Below are 21,563 nucleotides of genomic sequence, written 5' to 3'. Positions count from 1 at the left end.
GCTAAGGTTTTCAAGACATTACATTTTTGTTGTGGTGGTGGCGTGGCTGTTGGCGCGAAAAATATACGAAAAATGTCCTTGGATTATCTCCTTTCTGGTGTGTTTTTGTCTATAAACTAACAGTTTTCCCAATGGAAAAGGGTATTCAGCAAGGAAACGAGGAAAACGGCCAAGAAAAGGAGGAGAAAACATACGGTGAAACTGATGCTGTAATTGTAAAGACTCCTCTAAACACTGTAAACGTTGTCGTTGAAAGTGAAAACGTAGAAGTAGATACAAATGAAATGTACAAAAGAGAAAATGGACAAGACTTTGTAATTGACTCAGAGGATCGAGAGGTACAGGAGGATGATAGCAACATGGAAAATCAAGGCCGTAGGATCATTTCCACTCTCACTTCAAAACACTATGCAGCACACGTGAGACTCTTTAAAGGTAACATAAGTTTATACATGCAATCGGTTTACTGGTTTTAATCCGACTGAAATAGACAACAAGCAAATGAATATTTTGTATTCTTCTGATATCAGTGATATTTGGGTATGGATCATTTTTATTTCTCTCAATGACCAAAGTCCTCTAAAGGGTTAAGGATATCTTCGGGAGGTTAGATGAGGGTTTTTTTTGTCATTGTTTATTTAATTTGACCGTTTCGTGGTATATGTCAACATAACATAGTTTATTTTTTCATTTGAAAATAATATCAAGTTGATTTCAAAACCTTGCGTATTCTCACTAATCTTTGTTCTAAAATTTGGGTATAAATCTGTGAATCACGGTCATTATTCTTTTGTATATCATTTTTAGAGTGGTTAAAAGGCAAAGGAATGTCAGAAGTGTTTGAGGAATGGGAGCCAAAAGTAATAAGTGACAGGCTATCAGAGTTTTACAAGGAGTCTCATTTAAAACATGGTGGCACCAAAAGAGTCAGCTCTCTTAAAATCATACGTGCAGCAATTGATCATCACCTGAGGAGTGCACCTTACTGCAAGTCATACAGTCTGACTCATTCACCCCAGTTTATCAAAGCAAATACCACATTAGTTCAATTGGAAGCCTCACAGAGAGAACTGCTAGATTCTTCAGAGAGTAATTCTGGTGCTTCACTACTGACGGTGGATGACATTCATAAACTTTGGGCGACAGGTGTAGTGGGAATAAAGACACCTAAGTCTCTTCAGCACCTGGTGTTTTTAGGTATAGGAATTAATTTTGGCATTATCTCCAGAGAAAACTTGCGTGATCTGAAACCCAGCATGTTTGAATTCCATATTGATGAAAATAGTGGTCTAGAGTATGCGTCATGCAACCTATGGGATTCTGTATCGACTCAGTTGAAGAGGAATAAAAGTAAATGTACCGGTAGAAAAATGTTCAGTGTACCTGGAAGCTTGCAGTGCCCTGTTGCAGCTTTGAAATTATTCCTTAAAAGGAGAAACCCTGCTTGTTCCGTATTCTTTCAGATACCCAATAATAGTGAGTTTGAGTTGAGCGGACAATGGTACAAGGCACAACCAGCTGGACTGAATGCCTTGTCAAGAATGATGAAAGACATGTCACGTCAGGCACTTCTGTCCAAGGAATATACCAATCACAATTTGCGATCCACACCTCCTATTGTTTTGTACAAGGCTATGGAAGATGTTCCATATCTGAAGCTTCCTAGAATAATACCTCAGGCAGATCTTAACAACAAAGTTGCATTAAACAGTCCTGGAACCACAGTGCTGAGTTCAGTAACTACTCTTCTGATGAATACTCAACCTGTTAATGCAGACAGAAGCTATACACTTTCACCTCCAGGGGATTCAAATCCTGTTGAGACAGCATCTAATCACATGGCCACTGATAGCAATATTGGTAATCCCACAGGTAACACTACAAACACTCCTCAGAACGCACACCAAGTGTATTGCATTTCTGAGCAGTGGAACATGAAAGATATCATCAGGGCCATTGATGCTGGAGATGCAGTAGTGATCACAAAACAATTAAAAAAGAGAGAACTACAAACCCATGAGAATGGAGAAACAACATGTTTGAGAGATAATCAGCAACAAGGGAGGGTTGCATTGCAAAGTTTTGGACGTGACAGATCTGGGCGTAAGCAGGTAAATAACAGACTGAAAATAACTAAAAGCTACCCTGTTTTTGCTGATATTACACGTACTTCAGTAACCGGCATGCAATGAAACGTGATAAACCACTGACTTTTGATGTTTTTGTTCACCTTTTATTATTTTCCCTCGTGTCATGAATAAGAACAAATAAACAGCTTTTTGTTATTTTATTTATTTTATATTTAAAGCCAGAGCCTAAACGTTTTTGCCGAGATCCAAAGATTGTTAAAGAGGAATTAACAAAGGACAAGGTAAGGCCATTCACCTGAACTTAATTTCAAAATTATTTTGGCAAAAATAACCACAGATTCACAAGGTTTCTAATAGAATCTAAGTCCAGTCTATCAACCCTTATTTTGTAGAGCAGACTGGTCATTTTTGAGAAGAGATGGGGTGAAAAGAATGCATGATACATTTTTTCATCAACCGCCAACCCCCTTGCTTTAAATTAACATCTGGTTGTCCTGTCATCAAAGGCATGAAAATGTCTGCTACCAAATATTTTTTTTATCTCGGGGAAATCAACAGATATGTTTTTACTCACATTGCCAGCATCAATGCAAGTTTATTGGAACAAAAGATAGAGTTTACATAAGAAAAGAGTTCCACTCCCACAGGATCAGGGTTTTCATTAGGCATCAGAGATCAGAGAATTCTCAGTTTATTACACAGAATTCCCCAGCTAACGTTTGGTAGCCTATGACTATTTTTTATTCAGACGTGGAACCTCTTTCAAAATATTCTCCTGTAACGTTACACCTTTCTCCTGACATAACCAAATACAGTATGTGTCTGTACTCTCCCACAGCTCATATCTTGAAACCGTCATGTCATTTCTAAACAACACTTGATGTAAACAAAAACAGGAGCTTGTTAGCCAGTGAAAAAGTTATTTTCTTGCTCTTACACTAAACTCTCGGTTAGCCTTGAGATACTGTATTACACTGTTTGTTTCGCACGAGTCAAAACTTTTACTCAAAGAAGTGTGAGCATGAATGTTTCCTTGTAATGAAAGTTTCGGTGATTGAACAATGAGAAAATGATTCACTTTTTTAACACATTTCAACAGTTTTTAGTGTTTTACACAAGTAAAACACGTGTATTCATCACAAAGAGGTTCAACTTTACTTTCTTATCATTACTGGTGTCATGTTACCTCGACTCTCTATAAGCTGGACACCTCTCTAAGACAGACAGTTGGGGCCGGTCCCTAAGGTTTCTGTCTCAGAGAGAATTGACTTTAGTTGAAGTCTCAGTTTCCTTTGTTTCCTAATCCTATTTAATCATAATGATGAAATAGGTTAAAACCATTTGAATCTGAATTTCATTTCAACCTACAACATGCCGGTAAACAATATTATGATTATTTTTTATTCTTCAATTTATTTTTGTTCTCACTTTAAGTAACCCATGTTTTCATTTGTTCCTTGATATACTAGATCGAGGACGGCTTATTAAAGGCAATAAATGATATGAAGACTGGGCTGCAAAGCTTTGAAGACCTTGTAACAAAACAGCAACCTTCTGAACATGTTATTCAAGAGTTGTCACAAATAAGTGACTGCTTTCAAGAACTTTTGCAAAGGATTAACACAAAGGGAATGATAGTTCAATAAACATCTGAGGGTGTGTTTGGCTGGTAACAAAGTAAATCTTGGTAAATATTTGCCTGGCCTGGGGCTAATCTTGGTAGAATTGAATACCAAGAATCTAGTAAGAATTTTGCTATTAATATTTTATAGTTTATTTCCAGTTTCTCAATATTTGTATGGGTATAGAGGGAATCCATGGCAGTGAGTTGGATGTCTCTCTGAGTTATTTAAAATGGTTTCAAGGTATTTTAAATACTACATACTCAACTTGTCACCTGTTCCTTAAATCCACGTCTCAATTATTATCTGAATGCATTATAGCCTGCCTTAATGTTGGTGGATAAATAACATGGGTATTTAAATTGATCTTTCTTAAGTTATATTTGTGGTAATTAATTGACAAAATTTTTACCTGGAAAAACGTAATAATTATGCAGTTCCTTGCATGCGGGTTTTACTGTACTGAAGCCATTGCATAAACAAATGCAGTAATGAGTGGAACACAAAGGACAAGATTGAAACTAACAGATATATTTTTTAAAGAATATTTTAAAAATTCAAAAAAGTTATATTATTGTCATCCATAATGATTTAATGATTTAAATTATTTTTAGATCATGTTTTCAGAACAGGATGGATGCCTAAACGGTACACATTCCGTAGCTAGGGGATGACTGCTTTATGGGAACTGTTTCGCTGGTTATCTTAACTGTATATACCTGAGAACTACAGGGAAAACATTAGCTGTAATATAGTTTTTCAAAGCATTTTAACAAGTTTTAAGCCTCTTGTTATTTGAAACATTTTAAAACGTTACTGTTGATACCATACTTTTTTTTCTGTTATAAGGCACACAAGCATATAATGCATTCTGAATTAAACAAATTTAGAGTAGTCATGCACAATTTTTTTGACAAAATGCTGCAACTTACAACTGAATAAAGTATGGTCGGTTTATTCTCACTCAAACTTAAAATTTCTTGAGTATTTTCATCATTTTGAAACAAAAAAATCAAGGATTATTTAAATGTATTTGAACCTAAAAAGAACGTATTGTTAATTCTGACCCAAAAGGTTAATTTCTTGGGCATTTTGTTTATTGGTTATTTATACATTATTTATAAAGTTATTGCCTTTTTTGTAGATGTTGTAGCAGTTATATTCATCAAGGTTAAACGGTAGAAGGTTAAGGTTATATACAAAATACATATACAGTTGGATTCAGGACATTTATTTGGACCTAAAAGATGAGAAGATGTTTTACTGTTGATGAATCATTATTTGTAGTCTTGGAAAAGCTAATGAACCTAACTGAGAAGCTTGTTTCTGTAAGTACACTAACACTCCATCGGAAAAGAGAGAAGTAGTCTGTTATCAATTCATTTTGGAACATACAATTAATTAATGTAAATTTTCATGTTATAGGGTATTTCTTTATGTCTTGTTAGCCAAATAAACAGGGTGGGGGCAGCCTAGTCCTACGCGTTTTCTCTCACCCCGATGACGTCACAGCTCACGGTAGATTCCATGATTGACCGAGCCAAGAACGCCTAGGAACTAGGTTGGGGTGCGGGAAAGACGGAATTTTCCTTAACTCTTTCACTCACTTCCCCTAGGTGTACTCTTGTCAGTTTGAGGATAAGTGTGTTCCACAAAGCCCTGGCCCTATTTAGGGTTAGGGTTAGGGGAAAAAGAATAATTATTGAAAATGATACCCCGTTTCAAGCGCCCCAAAAGGAAAAAGAACACCCTGTTTAAGAAAAAAGTATTATTCCTTCTTTACAAGACATTCATGAAGCTTAGACTTCCATTAGAGTTAGTCCACGCTTTTAATGGTGGTTTTGGTCCAATTATTTCTGGTACCGTATCAAAAGACAAGAATAACAGGGAAGGGCACTTCGAAAAGCATACCCCATTCTATGGCCCACCCCAACCCCCTACGTATAGTCTAGTACACACGCCTGAAACTTGCTGCTTGCGGTGGCTTCAGTCAAACATCAAGGAATGCCAACTCTGAATTCCATTTTTATGAAATCCTAGAGAAGACATGATGCAAATGGCATCTACATATCTCAGTAAAACAAGCTGGCTACGCGCCTCCCTTTTGAAAATTCTTGATGTGTGCATATCAAAGAAAACACTCTTTCTTCGTGTTTGATGGATTACTTAAAGGCATGTTCTCACGTGTTCCAAAGTCTAACTTCCATGCGCGATCACCTGTCATAAGCAACATCCAAATATTGGCATTTTAGGTGGTCGCTTCAACTGTGAGCGACAATGAACGACGCAAACCCCGGAATAAATAATCAGCCCAATAATGATGTAAGCAGATATTATATGCAGCCCCAAATGTAAGAAAACATGTGAAAGCAGGTCTTTTTTTTAACTTCTGATCGGTTCATAACGAGCCGCACCGCCTTAGCAACCAAAAAAATTTTGTTTATCCAGCTGAGATAGGGGACTAAAAGTCCCCTATCTCAGCTGGATACTCAGAAGCTTGTAACATTCACTATTCCATTTATCTCTGATCATATTTCGCATCTAACACGATAGAGGCGTCAATTTTCGCGCCATCATGTCATCATTCTAGGGCGAGAAATTTAATTAAAAGCGCGGCATTCAACAAATGTACGGCTCAGGTTTCGGCTAAAATTATTCGGTGCCGTCAAAGAAAAAAACATGTTATTAAGGTCAGCGTATAAAGTCGATCACATTGCTAACACAGAGAAAAACGCTTAAATATCTCCTACAAAATGAACGGCTGAGTTTGTTTTTTCTACGGGTGAAACTGCTACTATATATCCCAGAAGCGCTCAGGCATAATTATATCATGCCAGGACTTCTACCTGAATGAATCAGAAAGGATATAGAACAACTTCCTAATTGTTTTTTACGGCTACGGGTTGAAATACTAAACGTGTTATATATTCTAGAAGCGCTCAGGCATAATAATATGCCAGGACTTCTACCTGGATGAACCAGAAAGGATATAGAACAACTGCCTAATTTTTTTTTTTACGGCTACGGGTCGAAATGCTAAACGTGTTATATATCCTAGAAGCGCTCAGGCATAATAATATGCCAGGACTTCTACCTGGATGAACCAGAAAGGATATAGAACAACTGCCTAATTTTTTTTTTCACGGCTACGGGTTGAAATGCTAAACGTGTTTTATATCCTAGAAGCGCTCAGGCATAATAATATACCAGGACTTCTACCTGGATGAACCAGAAAGGATATAGAACAACTGCCTAGTTTGTTTTTTACGGCTAAGGGTCGAAATGCTAAACGTGTTATATATCCTAGAAGCGCTCAGGCATAATAATATGCCAGGACTTCTACCTGGATGAACCAGAAAGGATATAGAACAACTGCCGAATTTTTTTTTTACGGCTACGGGTTGAAATGCTAAACGTGTTACATATCCTAGAAGCGCTCAGGCATAATAATATGCCAGGACTTCTACCTGGATGAACCAGAAAGGATATAGAACAACTGCCTAATTTTTTTTTTTTACGGCTACGGGTTGAAATACTAAACGTGTTATATATCCTAGAAGCGCTCAGGCATAATAATATGCCAGGACTTCTACCTGGATGAACCAGAAAGGATATAGAACAACTACCTAATTGTTTTTTACGGCTACGGGTTGAAATACTAAACGTGTTATATATCCTAGAAGCGCTCAGGCATAATTATATCATGCGAGGACTTCTACCTGGATGAACCAGAAAGGATATAGAACAACTGCCTAGTTTGTTTTTTACGGCTAAGGGTCGAAATGCTAAACGTGTTATATATCCTAGAAGCGCTCAGGCATAATAATATGCCAGGACTTCTACCTGGATGAACCAGAAAGGATATAGAACAACTGCCGAATTTTTTTTTTACGGCTACGGGTTGAAATGCTAAACGTGTTACATATCCTAGAAGCGCTCAGGCATAATAATATGCCAGGACTTCTACCTGGATGAACCAGAAAGGATATAGAACAACTGCCTAATTTTTTTTTTTACGGCTACGGGTTGAAATACTAAACGTGTTATATATCCTAGAAGCGCTCAGGCATAATAATATGCCAGGACTTCCGCTACCTGGATGAACCAGAAAGGATATAGAACAACTACCTAATTGTTTTTTACGGCTACGGGTTGAAATACTAAACGTGTTATATATCCTAGAAGCGCTCAGGCATAATTATATCATGCGAGGACTTCTACCTGGATGAACCAGAAAGGATATAGAACAACTTCCTAATTGTTTTTTACGGCTACGGGTTGAAATACTAAACGTGTTATATATCCTAGAAGCGCTCAGGCATAATGATATCATGCCAGGACTTCTACCTGGATGAACCAGAAAGGATATAGAACAACTTCCTAATTGTTTTTTACGGCTACGGGTTGAAATACTAAATGTGTTATATATCCTAGAAGCGCTCAGGCATAATAATATGCCAGGACTTCTACCTGGATGAACCAGAAAGGATATAGAACAACTGCCTTTTTTTTCTACGCGTCGAAGTTCTAAACGTGTTATTCTTAGAAGCGCTCAGGCTTAATAATATGCCAGGTTTCCAGCGACTGATTTTAGCTGATTTTGCGCTGCGCAAGAATGGATAATTTACCCGACTTGTAAACAGATATTTCCTTCAGCCGATTGTGTCTCATGCAGGAGAATGTCACGTCTGCGTTGTTTTGTTTCTACTGAAGTTTTATCAAAAAAAGCTTAAGCGAAAATAGTGAGATCGCAATTTATACTCTTACGAACTGTAAATTAGGGCTGACCTGGAAGACGCGTTGAATTGTGCCGCCATCCTTCAAAATATAATTTGGCTGCGTTTAGGGAGACAATTTCCTCTTCCATCCAGATTTACTTGGTATATGTGTTTGTGAGAATCTTCAGACAAAGAATTGGGTATACACTGATTCGAATGACTTGGCGATACTAAGTGCTTAAGTCTACTTACCGATTACAACATGTTTTGGAAGTATTGAGAAGCGCGCCAAATGAGGTTGTCACAGTGTTCTCGAGCGAACACGGCGCGACCTGGATTGATAAAATTACCATTACATGCAGCTATCATGCCAGTGATTTCTCCTTTCGTCGCATAGTGAATAGTTTGTGAGCACATCCTCGACTCTCGAAACATTTGTCTTGCGCCGCTATAGAAGTTGCTTCTCCCGCGAACCATAGGTAGATTTCCCGCTTAACATAATGTTTGATAATTTATGCAAAAGTTGACCTCGTGAAAGTCAGCAGTGCATTAATCGACTCAAAAATAAACAGACTTCCTACAGGGTTTTGAACACGGTTTTAATTAAAGTACTTTACGAGCGCTGCGGTAGTTGACCGCAAAAGTGTTACGGTGATGGATACTCAACTGGATGATTACGTCACTTCATAGCAACCAGACGGTACGAATTTTTTAACTTCCGGAGCGCTGAGGCTCGTAGTGAGAGAATTTTTAGCCAATTACGTCACAAGCTAAGGTGCTTTTGACAATAATGGAGAAAATTTCCATTTTATAATGCGGGCCGACTACCACTGGCTGGAGCATAACTAGGGACCATAAAATCCGACGACGGCAAAGGTAAAGAGAACGTCAACAAAGTAATGGATTAAACAAGCAAAACAAAAATTCTCCACTTGCATCTGCGCACTTTTTTGCACATTTCTTTGCTGTCACAGCACGTTTTATGGAGGGCGTCAATAAGAGACGACGAACTTTTCTTTCTCTTTCTGAACTTGGGTATTAAGTTGTTCTTAGGAATTCAACCCCCGGACAGTTCGCCGACATTTGACAAAGTAAGGGAGTTGTTAGAATTATCGCAATGAAGATTGAAAAACGCATATTCACTTTTCAAACGACGTTTTAGCTGCCGTCGCCGTCCTCGGATCTTATAAAGCTGTATAAAGTCCCTTCTGTCGTCTACGCGAGTCCGTTGTTCAATACCTGCTTAACCGTCTTTATGATGACGCAATGAAAATCACTTAAAAGCAAACGGTAGCTTCAAATGGGTAGATTCAACCTTTCAAATGACTCTTTTGATTTCAAAAATCCTCCGTACGTTGTACGCTGACATTTCACAAATCATTCTTTTTCAGGATAAGCAAGGACTACAAAGCCCGCCCTGCTAAGAAAGGAAACCAAACGTGACAAAAAGCCGGAAAATTTAATGACGAAGTTCGATAGTAAAAATAGACAGCTTCTAAATTGCAGTTTAGCCCTGGACCTACTTCTTGTTTATAGTGACTTTTTAAAATAGTTAAACTCTATCACATTAATCTAATTTTGTACATTAGCTATTACTGTTAATGGTACTATCAACCGCTATTCCAGGCCTGGCCCGGTTATCTTTCATTTAGTTATATCTTTTAGTTTAGTTTTTACGTTTATTTTACGGCTCAGTTTCCCCAACCCGCCCCGCCTAACCCAAATGCAAAACAGAAAAGGGAAAGGAAGGAGAAAACGGAAACCACACAGAATGAAAATAGAACAGAAGCAGATCGCAGAAAAAAGGAGAACCAACAGGAAAAAAAAAACAGAAATAAGAAAAGGAGAAACACAAAACAGATAAAGAAAACGGAAAAAAGAAATAGAAGCATGCAGACACAGAAAGAGGATAAGAGAAAACGGAAGACCAAAAACGAGAAAAAGGAAAACAAGAAAAACAAAACAGACACAGAAAACAGAATCAGAAACAGACAAGCCTATCAATGGATAGTTGTTCAAATTGATCTTAGAGTTGAGAGTCCCATAAGAAAACGATTCCAAGGTGACGAATAAACGGTAAATTTTCCTGTGAATTCTTCTGAAGCCGGGCTCCGCACTGATGGGCTCCTGAAACTATTGGAACACAAAACTGAGGCAGAACGGTTAAACAACAAGAGAAAAACGAGAAACGAAACAGAAGACGAAGTAATAAACAGCCTGGAAACACGACTGAAAAAGGGACAGAAACAGAAAAGAGAAACGAAAAACTCGTCATAGAAAATAGCTTGATGTTCCCAACTCAAAGGGAAAAGGAAGTAAGACTGCTATTTTCTTCACTCACACCATGCATATGGTTGTGAGAATACGAAGTACCTTAGAGATGCATGCATGAATCGGTTCGATATGAACGATGGACAGGGGCGAAGCCGAGTTTAAGCCATTAAGCCCGGGCTTAACAAATCAAATGTTAACAAGGCGGAAATTGCACCTAGTCCACCTAAACAGTAACCAATGTCTGTCGAGCTGATGGGCAAAATTGGCACATTATATAATTCTTTTGGAAAATCTGTCGCTGCACGTCACCTTGGTTTTTCAAGCAGATACATCTATGAAAAGATCTCCTTTGTTTTTATACTTTCATTACCTGCTAGAATCGTATAGGTTAAAAACTCGAAATTTGGGGGGTGGGGGGGTCCGCTCTCAAATAACATCTAGTAAATAGTTCTGTCCACGTTTGATTTCCATTTCTTTTTCTTTTGTTTTAATTTTTGCCTTTTTTAATTCTAGGGACTAACTTATGGAACTGGCCACCACTCTTGAAATATTAAGTAGCTCGGTAGGTGGCTCCTGCAAAAAATGAGTTTATATCATGTCAGTTATACAATTCGGGCTTACAATACGCCCTTGATGAATATCACTCAGCGTCTTCTAAAAGTGAATGATGAGATTTCAAACCCATTTTAAACAGAATTGCTCTATTTATTGCCTTTTATAACTAGAGCCCAAGAACTAGCGGGCCCTAAACATGGAATACAATTCGTATATTTCAATAAAATTAAATTCTGGCGTTACATAGAATCGCAAAAGTAAATTAAAAAGCAATTTCCTTAATATTATCCATATTTAACAATCATCAGGGAAATCGTTGGTTTTACTCTCGGGAAGTCAGTGATGTAAATTAAAACAGTCCCGTGAGCATTTGCTTGGCCACACTAAGCTTTCTGACTCTCTGAATGTTTTCCGTGCCTCGTTTGCACAGACTGCCTATCTGTCCTAATTCATCTTTATCAAAGGACGTCTTTCGAAGTTGGTGGATAAGCTGAAAGGACAAAAAAGGCTATGTCGTCATCATCATCATCATCATCATCATCGTCATCGTCATCACCATCATCATCATCATCATCATCATCATCATCATCATCATCATCATCATCATCATCGTCATCGTCATCGTCATCGTCATCGTCATCGTCATCGTCATCGTCATCGTTATCGTCATCATCATCGTCATCATCATCACCATCATCATCATCATCATCATCATCATCAAAATCATTTTTATTATCATTATTATCATCTTCATCATCATCATTTATTTACTTGGCTTACTGAAACACGATATACAATAAATTAACAGCATTTCATGGAGAAGAGTCCCAAAGTAATAATCAGAGTTGCTTAATGAAAAATAAAATCTCTGTGATCTTTTTCTTAAGGCTGGACGTTTGTTGAACGGTTGTAGTAACTAGTAGACAATTCAAACATTTTAGGGTAATCTTAAATCGCTTAAGTCTTGAAGTAACCAACGACTTGTTCAGAGTTGATGTTCAAATGAAATTAAAAAAATGATGATGATGATGATGATAATCTTATTTTCGTGTCAATAAATATAGCGGTTACTCACGAAGTAAGGACACGTATCAAAAGATGCAACTGTATAGAATACATATTATAATCAACAGGTAGCTCTCTTTGGCAAAAAGGAAAGACGTCTATGAACTATAGAATGTAATGTATTTCTTTGCTTGCCGAAACTCGATTTATGCGTTACTCGAACACCTTGTTCTTACCGCTAAAAATTCTTCAAAATCGATCGCACCGGATCCGTCTTTATCAATTTCATTAAAATACTGCTCCCTTGTGGCGGGCTCTGATCTGTCACCAAGGTCGTCAAGAACTTGCATTCTAAAACACAAAAGTAAAACGTGTCAATAAGGTTGAGGTTACCATGATTTACTAACAAAATTTCGTTACATTTTTATGAATCGAAGTACACTAACTTGTCTGACACCTTGAGTATCTATATGCGGATTTTTAGGGCGTGGTCTTTGCGAGCCCCTTAGTGAAAAGGCCGGAGCAGAACAGATCTGAATCTGAATCTGCACTGAATCGTTACCCAGGACGCAACAGCAAATATATTCTTCTCTATACTTACAATTCTTGAAAATCGATTATTCCATCTTGATTAAGGTCAAACGTCTGGAATTGTAATCTTAAATCCACTATATCACTCTCATTAAAATCTGGAAATTCTTCTATTAAGGATCGGAAATCTTTTTCACCCATTTCTGTTAAAAAAATAAGGAACAAAACGTTATAGCTGTCTATACTTAAGGACTTATTGTTGCCACTTTTGTTGGGTTGAATAAAAATCCGGGCATATGAAAAGATGCATGGGTAAATGTTTGGCATGTGAATAATTCGACGGAAGAATTGAAACGCTACCTTGAAACCTTCTTCTGTTATTCGCGGACTTTCTCCTTTCTTCGAGTAGCTTATGCCAATATTGCTCCTGAATTTTCTGAAATTCTGTGTTCTTCAGTTCTGATTCACCGTGTGTTTTCCTTGTTCCTGTAAAATGAAATGACTTTTTCTTTACCGTAAAAAAGGAGTTAGCCTTAAAAATGAATTGAATGACCTCAGTTATAAACACTACAGTTTCGGGTATTGCGTATGTTGTATAGAATTTAGAAATGGCATAACAAATTGTTTATATAAATACTTTGTAAACTTGATGATTTGGAGCTGCTTCCAAAGAGGAATGTTTTAGACTAGATTGTTCTAACCTGTTATATTGAAATATGCGTTAGGCTCGTAGATTACTGGGCTTCTTGTAATAGGATAACTTGGAGCACAACCCATGGTACATTTTAAGGCGTAAACCTGCAAAAAATGAAACAAATATCGAACATATACATTTCCAGCTACAAAATAGACATAGCTCCTTTGAGAATTCTTTTCCTTACGTCATAATCAGTCAATCAATTATCTCATGTTTCATGGTGTTTTGGAAGGTAAGATCTTGCAAAGAGGAAAGAAAGTGAAAGACCTTGACTCAGACGTTCACATCTCCGTTGGTCTGTTTCAAGCTGTTTAAGTTTTCACCGAGATGTAGGGAAATTTCAGAGCTCTCCTACAAACCAAGTCTTTTAGTAATTACTGCGCGCGCTTTTCCTGTTTTCCTGTAAGAAGCTCGAGCTGGGTGGCGCGTCAGTCAATTACACACTGTATCTTGATGCACGGCCCGGAGGTGTCAGAGGTGGGGTAACTCCCATATGAAAAACGACGGGGATGTTATTTGACTCGCCTGGGAGTATAAATTGCACATTTTGGTCTCATTTTGGATGTTTAGGAAGGTAAGCCAATATTTTTACATATATATTATTATTTATATCGCTTAGGGTGATGAGGATATTCATGAATTGATGATGATGTCACGAAATCTTCTAACCAGCCCGTTATAATAAGGTCTTCTCATAGGGGACACTGCTAAAGAAATACCTACACTGTAAATAAAACTACAAATACCGTCATACTTTGTTGGAGTGTGGTCTCCTTTTGGGGTCAAATAAATCCTTAGCCACGCCCAGATTTCTCTCCTTTAGGGTTGAATTCTAATTTTCCGACGAGCATACCCGTCATTTTCATACGTAAGTCTCCATCCACTTTGTTTTAGGTTATAAGCATGGTGAAGCTGCTAATAAATGGATGGAATGGTAACAAAGTTGTAGGGCAGAGGTCTAATCCTTTATCCTTTCATAGACCATTTTTGACAGAAAGTGTACCCCTTTCCTATACCTTTTATTGACAAATGGTACCCCTTTCACATACTAGCTTAGAACACTGCATCCCTTTTTAGGGCTGTAAATGCACCGTCTGTTAAGCATGAATAAATTACTAAATCAGGAAGTTTTCTAATCCTTTTTTTCACAGCCATAAAATGCACCTGTTATAGCCTTTTTAGTTCCTTTCACAGACTGCAATAACAGATTTTCCTTTCCTTACATATACTTGCGAAATCGTTACTTGTATTCTGGGTAGAACGTATTTCGTAGAGCGCGTAATTCATTTAATTGAAGAGCATTGACTGTTAATAATCACAGGAGTTCAGGCGTCAGAAGTAATCATTGATCGTTTATTGCGACAGTGCTGTTTAGTGAAATCCTTATATATACCCCGAAAGCTTGACAAAGGTACCCCTTTCGGGTGGAGCCTCCCCGTATAGGCTATAAGTAGGAGCACCCTCCGGGAGGGGACATCTTAGCTCTGTTGAGATTCCCTCCGGGATTTCCAACAACATCCCAGTGGGGATTCACTGCACGAATCTCGTCGTGCTATTCTGCGGTGGCTTTGGTTTCGCACTGCTGCCTTCCGTGGTTAGCCAAAAAAATCAAACGCGCTATTCAGTCGCAACTGAGCTGCAAAGGGTTTTGTCCTAGTTAAATGCTACTTGTTAAGTAACATAACTTGCACTAATTGTAATGGTTTTTCAGCCACTGCTTTTCTCCGTCTTTGATATTTCTTTCTTTTCATTTGTTTAGTACGTACATGAGCAGAGCTTGCTACGTCTCTGAACTGAGCAATTACCATTGCAATGTTGCGTACGAATTCGTATTCGCTTTAGCCGTGTAACATGAAACAGACGTCTCAAAGATACTTTACAGTATTGAGTAATATGTACCAACAACAACAAAAGCAACGCCGGGAAGCCTAGTTTTTACAAAAACATTGCCCCTAAATTAAATGACACAAACATTTACACTTGTAGTTAACTTCTTTTACAACTATTTTATTAAGGTTTTTTTGTAGTTTCCCTCATTCTTGAGAACTTTTCAATGTGGCAGTTAAAAAGATAAACTTGCCTATTGCCGGATGTTAAATGATTCTACAAAGGGCCCTTACCGGCTTCTATTCTTTCGAGAAGTTATAACTAACACTCGACACAAGTATTTCATTACAATAACAAACGCCTAAGAGTTGGCAAAGATACCAGTAACCTGTCCTGTGTTCATCTGTCTTTGCAGTGTTTTATTTTCGATGAGACACTCTATCTCGTGTTTGATGCATTACATGAACATTTCAGTGGTGGATACAGATCTTCAGATAAGGGTGGGGCCCAGTTATCCAGACCCTGAGATAAGGGGGGCGGGGGGTGGGGCTTAAAAACTTTTTTCTAAAATGACAGGGAGGGGGCTGGATCTGCCTCTAAATTTGACCAGGGCCAAATTAGACCCATTAGACCTGGGCCCAGTTGTTTGAAAGGTAGACTAACAACACTATCCACTGGATGAATCTCTTAAGAGTACAACAAAAACGAAAAGAAGATAGGACAAACAGAACGAAAACAGCGGCAAAACAGAAAAAGCGAGAAATGAACTGAACAACCGGAAGCCCTGATCTCTGGCCACGTACCAAAGAAAAAAGTAGCGGTCAAGGAGTACTACCCACTGGCTATACACAGTCTTTGAACTTCAAATAGCAACAAGTCAAATGTATACTTTCGCAAGTTATATTCTTTACTGTCCTCTGTTGCCATGGTTAGGAAGGGAGAAAGAACACTTAATTGTTACTTTTGTATAAGGAAATATCCTTCCATGACTTGAGATAACAAAGCAGCGAAGATCAACCCTTTTTTTCATGTGTTTCATCATGGTTTGGTCAGTCAGTACTGATGGAGCTTTTGCAGTTTTTCGGGAGAAGAACATTCCATTAAATTATCTCCTATTCTTTTTGCACTGAAAAGGGATTAAGGAGATATTCTTTCTGGCTGGAGATGTTATTGTTGTTGCAGTCTTTTGGTCTGGAATAGACCCTCCCCTCTTTGATTCCTCTTCATCTACAGCACAAATTTTCTGTTCTGTTAACTCCAATCTCCCTGATTCCTGATATATTCTGCCACATTGTTGTAATAATTCAGCTTGATCACTTCCTGCCGAGCTGTCTGTATATCACCTGAAAAATGTTGGATATTGTCAGGAAAAAGAAAATGTGATGTGAGTGAGTGGGTGTCTGTGTAGGCTAAATGGATGAATAAGAAGGGCCGGTGTAAATATATCAATAAATGGCCACATCTATCAGTCCAATTGTGACCCAGCCTCCAACCCAGCCCAAGATTGTTTAAAAGGACAAAAGTCTTAGAGGGATCGTGTTACATAATATATTATTTTGTTGACAGCCACTCAGCTGTTAATGTATGACAGGCTGTTAGTTAGAGTTCAGTATTTTTGGTCGCTGCTAGGATATACAGTAATTAAAGAAATTATCATTTCTGTATGAAGAAATGAGACTCTTGAAAGCACAACTCAGCAACTGATTTTGTGTTATAAAGAAAAACAGAATGTCTAAGGAAGCTAGACCACACAGCTTAGCATTAATTCTGTAAGTTACTCTCAAACAAACTATTTGGGAAAACAACATAAAATGTCAAGACTGCAAAACAGACAGGACAAATGAATAAACAGTATATAACAATCAAGTTTAACACAGCCTCCATATGTAAATGTAATTTTGGTCATTACCTTGTGCAAATGCATCTGAGATGTCTTGAATACACTTCTCCAAGTGTTCTAAAAGTTGGAAATTCACAGGAAATTAGAATCAGTCATCCACTGTTCACTCACCATTGGCGTAAATGCATCCAACGCACACTTTTCTTGTGTGTTGATAAACTAAGTTTATGAACCTGGTAATACTATAGGTATAGCAGTTTTACCCGGAAGGGGGGGGGGGGGGGTTACCTAAGGGAAGTGTGTAGAGGTGTGCTCTGACCCTGGTTGAGACAGAAATTGTTCTCCCCAACACCCTGTTTAAGACAGTGGACCTCATTATATTTTGCATTACTGAATTAATTACTTTTAAAAGTAGCATCATGGAACAAGCCTTTTTGGAAAAAAAAATTGTTGGTACCATCACACTCTTTTAAAAGAATATTTTTTTTCGGTCCAAAGAGATATCCTGTTCAAGGCATTAAATAGGGAAGTTCAAGGAAAATACCTATATAGACGAAATATAAGACTACCCCAGGGGGTTTTACTTATTGTAAATTAATGAAGAGAAAAGGAAAATGAAGTTTTCATTCCACTTAACACCCACCATTATTTTCCTTCTGTATTTCCTCTAATCTCTCCTCAGATGAAGATGAAATTTGTTCATACTTTTCCATTATTGCTGCCAAAAATTCACCATCTGTGGATGTTGCTTCACTTTCAGTGACACGTTCACCATGTAAATTTAGCTATAAGAAAAGAGGCAGTTTGATTTTACCCCAGCTTCACAGATAACATTTAGAGAAACTGTCATGGAATGGCTACATGTTAGCTGAAGGGAAAGCGGTTTGAAAACTGACTAATAAGATAAAATAAAAAATACAACAGATAGAGGAAACAAAATAAAAATTCAAAGTTGTAAAGGAGTAACATTAAATATGTACCTAGGGTGTTCACTAGGCATCGGAGATCGGAGAATTCTTCGTTTACTACACAGAATTCTCCGGCTAATGTTTGGTAGCCTATGACAATTTTTATTCAGATTTGGAGCCTCTTTCAAAATATTCTCCTGTAACGTTATACCTTTCTCCTGCTACTAGAATTCTTAATAAAAACCCTGTGTACCATTGTATAGTCATTAACTTTGTTGGCCATCACAGAAACTTCTTTATCAAAAGAAAGGATTAGGCAAATGATTTTGTTTCAAAAAATAGCTTTACAGGTCAGACTAGAACATAACAGGTGAAAATTGATTTCAAGTTAATTTTGATTTAATCTACAATCTTGGACAAAATGTTAAGAAAAATGGACATTGCCATGTCTAATTCCAAGATAAAACTGGGTTAAAGTACAGGCAATTATAAACAACTCCCCTACCTCCCAAACAGGAAGTTTTTCTGTATCATTTCTGCCTCCGATTGAATAACATGGACCAGGGTGGGGTGGGGGGAGGGCTTATGGTGGTACCGAATAGACAGGGTGAGTGTCCTGTGGGTGAGAAAGTGCAAAATTCTTAACTGTTCATCCAAGATTGTAGCTTGATTCTCAGTTATCTTTGTTTCCTAGCTGTAAAACACAAAGGAAGTTGAGGATCAACCTAGGTTAAAACATTTTAAACTGAAATCAAATTTGACCTGTACCATTATACATGAGATACTTCTTCCAAAGTGAAAGACTTACAAGATACAATCCTCTGCTGAGCGGCTTTAATAAAGTTACATAAGCTTCATTTACTCTTGATGACTGTTCCTCAGAAATCTTTTTCTCCTCCTGTCACATGTTGTAAAGGCACTGTCAGTCTATTGTTTTTTATTTAGTTTGCTATAAATCATGATCAAATTATCATCACCATCATCATCATTATCATCATCATAAATAAGTGTCATCACCATCATCATCATCAACAACAATCATCAATATTATCAATCATCCTCACCAGTCAATCACTCTTATCAACATCATCATCATCATCATCATCATCATCATTAACAACATCATCCTCATCATTGATGATCATCAATAATCAATATCTATGATCAACATTATTTTGCCCTTTCACCCTTCCTGTAATGCAGTTCCTTTACCCCGCAAAAATTTTGCATACGCATTGTTTTCAATCAATCTTGGGATGACTGTGATATTGTTTGGAGTGTAAACAAGGTATATTGAGGGCAAAGTGAAAGTGACAAATTAGCAAATTAATCTTTTATTGTGTAATAAAAATCATGATAATCAATCATGGCCATAAAAGCGATAACTATCACCAGGATCATTAGTCATTGACCATGACTTGCAATACTTAAAAAATCTCATTCTCTCTGGTAAAGCTACTTGTAAATTTACTTGGAAACTATACCTCAGAAACATCGCTAAATTTATCTGGATGGAGTTTCCACTGTAGTTCTTTATACTTGTCATTCAACTGAACTGTGTCAACATCAAATGTCTTGGGGCTAGAAAATATCAAAAGGAAGAATTTATCTATCAAGGTCCAGCATCACAAAATTTGACTATCACCAGAAACAACTAACACTGCATAAAATCTTCAAGTTTGTACTTTGCATAGATCATAATAATTTGCTGCAGACAGTTGAAGGATTGACTTAATAATAATAGGCACTAACTGAATAGAGATCTTGCATGAAAGGGATACTGCAGTATTAATGCAGTGTAACTGCAGTGTAAGTACTATGCCAGCTATTGTTCTTGAAGCTAATTAAGTAAAGCTTTTGAATTTCTGGGATATGCAGAAGGGAATTTTTTTTCAAAGAAAAAGTTTAACTGGTCCCAGGGGTGTAGGCATGTTGCCTAAAGGCAAAAGGTTTCCTCCAACAATTGAAACTAATGACCCTGCTCCTTTTAAAAAAACGTGTTAAACACAGGCTACAGTAAATTGTTCAAATTCTGCCCACTAGCTGTACGTCCATTTAATAGGGTCTTGACCCGGTCCACCTCAGTTACCCCCCTCCCCCCCAACCCCAGTCAGCTCCCCCACTGATCTTGGATAGTGTCAGACTTGCCAAGTCTCATGACTTTGTCTCCCGAACTATCTCACATTCTCATGAGTTGGCAACTGATTTCTCACGTTTTCTCAAAAAGTCACACTCCAAAAAAATGTTGGAGTTGTAGGGTTCATTTCTAAGTTAGATATTAATAGATGGCCAGCTCAATCCAAAAAAGCAGCCGCGTTTAATTACTTCTTTTAGCCTAAATATACAACTTGCCGCTCCCACCAAATGTGCAGACTTACTCTTTCTCTTTTTCAAGATGACCACCAACAAAACATAAAAATTACAAAACCTAAATCCTAAAATTGATTGTGGTGTTTACTGCTGCAGCTTTAAAGTGACTTCCAATAACAGTGCCGCATTGAGACCTTGAGACCTTAAAGGGGGGTGGGGGGGTACATCCAGACCCTTAGAAAAGGGGGGAGCCCGGTCTCCAAAAAAACAATTTTTCAGCCCTTTGGGCCTCAGTTTGGTTTAAAAATAAGGGAGGGGAGGGCTCCCTGGGCCCCTTTCCTGGATCCACCACTGAATACCCATAATCCCCACTGCAAGTCCTTCCGCTTGGAAATTTGTGACATGTCACGGCTTTTTACCCATTTCTCACAACTTTTCCCAGCAGTAGGTTCAGAATCTCACTTTTTTATCGTTTTGGAGGTTGGCAAGTCAGTATTGTGTAAATCTCATAAAAGTCCCTGATATCTGCAGAAAAGCCAAATTTCTGCAAATTCCCCGCTATGTCCCTGCCGGAAGGGGGGAGGGGGAGAGGGGAGGGGGAGAGGGGAGGGGGGCATTACATTGACTGGTACACAACAGGGCCTTGTTCTGAAGTGTTAACCATCATTTTATTCTAGAACGTCACATAAGGCTTACCCCTTCTCCCGTTAAAGTACGCACCTTCCCTGCTAGCATATGTTTCTCTCCAGGTTGTGTCTGTTATTTTATATTCCAACACTTCACTATGCTTACCTGTCCATGATCTCAAAATAAGTGGTCTTCTTTAATGGACGTTGGATAATATTACACGATGGACAGAAAAATTCGATTGCTGATGTAATTAGAGCCTTGCACTTCCAACATAACCGTGTTTTAGTGTCTATTTGGCTCTCTGGTCTGCTACAATACATATACTTTGTCTGCTTCACGATTGACCATGTTTGCCTTGTGCGATCCGGAGATGAATTTGTCGTACGCACGGGTATAATCGTAGTTAGTCGTGGAAGTAATCTTCTGATTAGCATGATGTATCAATTACTGTTCTCAGACAATGAAAACACGACGATAACATAACAAATGAATCATGCAAGAGTTGGAGGAACTTGCGTAACTACTTAGCACAGTTTGGAGGTTCATACATGAACGG

General features: G+C 37.9%; 3 protein-coding genes across 3 annotated transcripts; 1 reads left to right on the top strand and 2 right to left on the bottom strand.

The window, feature by feature from the left end:
• The first annotated feature begins 5 nt into the window (after nt 1–5).
• Nucleotides 6–4,817, top strand: LOC140951979 (uncharacterized). Its single transcript, XM_073401363.1, has 4 exons — nt 6–435; nt 808–2,111; nt 2,309–2,371; nt 3,560–4,817. Exons 1-4 carry the CDS (start codon nt 132–134, stop codon nt 3,734–3,736), a joined length of 1,848 nt encoding a protein of 615 aa, XP_073257464.1. The 5' UTR covers nt 6–131; the 3' UTR covers nt 3,737–4,817.
• Nucleotides 4,818–11,394: 6,577 nt separating this feature from the next.
• On the bottom strand, nt 11,395–13,988 carry LOC140952423 (EF-hand domain-containing protein D2 homolog). The gene is made up of 5 exons (XM_073401850.1): nt 13,497–13,988; nt 13,156–13,281; nt 12,866–12,998; nt 12,501–12,615; nt 11,395–11,749 (listed from the first exon to the last, which is right to left on the bottom strand). Exons 1-5 carry the CDS (start codon nt 13,570–13,572, stop codon nt 11,609–11,611), a joined length of 591 nt encoding a protein of 196 aa, XP_073257951.1. The 5' UTR covers nt 13,573–13,988; the 3' UTR covers nt 11,395–11,608.
• Nucleotides 13,989–16,087: 2,099 nt separating this feature from the next.
• Nucleotides 16,088–21,553, bottom strand: LOC140952422 (iron-sulfur cluster co-chaperone protein HscB-like). The gene is made up of 6 exons (XM_073401849.1): nt 21,170–21,553; nt 19,552–19,648; nt 18,876–18,965; nt 17,803–17,944; nt 17,229–17,276; nt 16,088–16,662 (listed from the first exon to the last, which is right to left on the bottom strand). The coding sequence occupies exons 1-6, from the start codon at nt 21,439–21,441 to the stop codon at nt 16,571–16,573; spliced, it is 741 nt and encodes a 246-aa protein (XP_073257950.1). The 5' UTR covers nt 21,442–21,553; the 3' UTR covers nt 16,088–16,570.
• Nucleotides 21,554–21,563: the final 10 nt, after the last annotated feature.

The sequence above is a fragment of the Porites lutea genome, chromosome 11 (genome assembly GCF_958299795.1).
Source record: "Porites lutea chromosome 11, jaPorLute2.1, whole genome shotgun sequence".
Classification (NCBI taxonomy): Eukaryota; Metazoa; Cnidaria; class Anthozoa; order Scleractinia; family Poritidae; genus Porites; species Porites lutea.
This window is presented reverse-complemented; position numbering and strand designations above follow the sequence as displayed.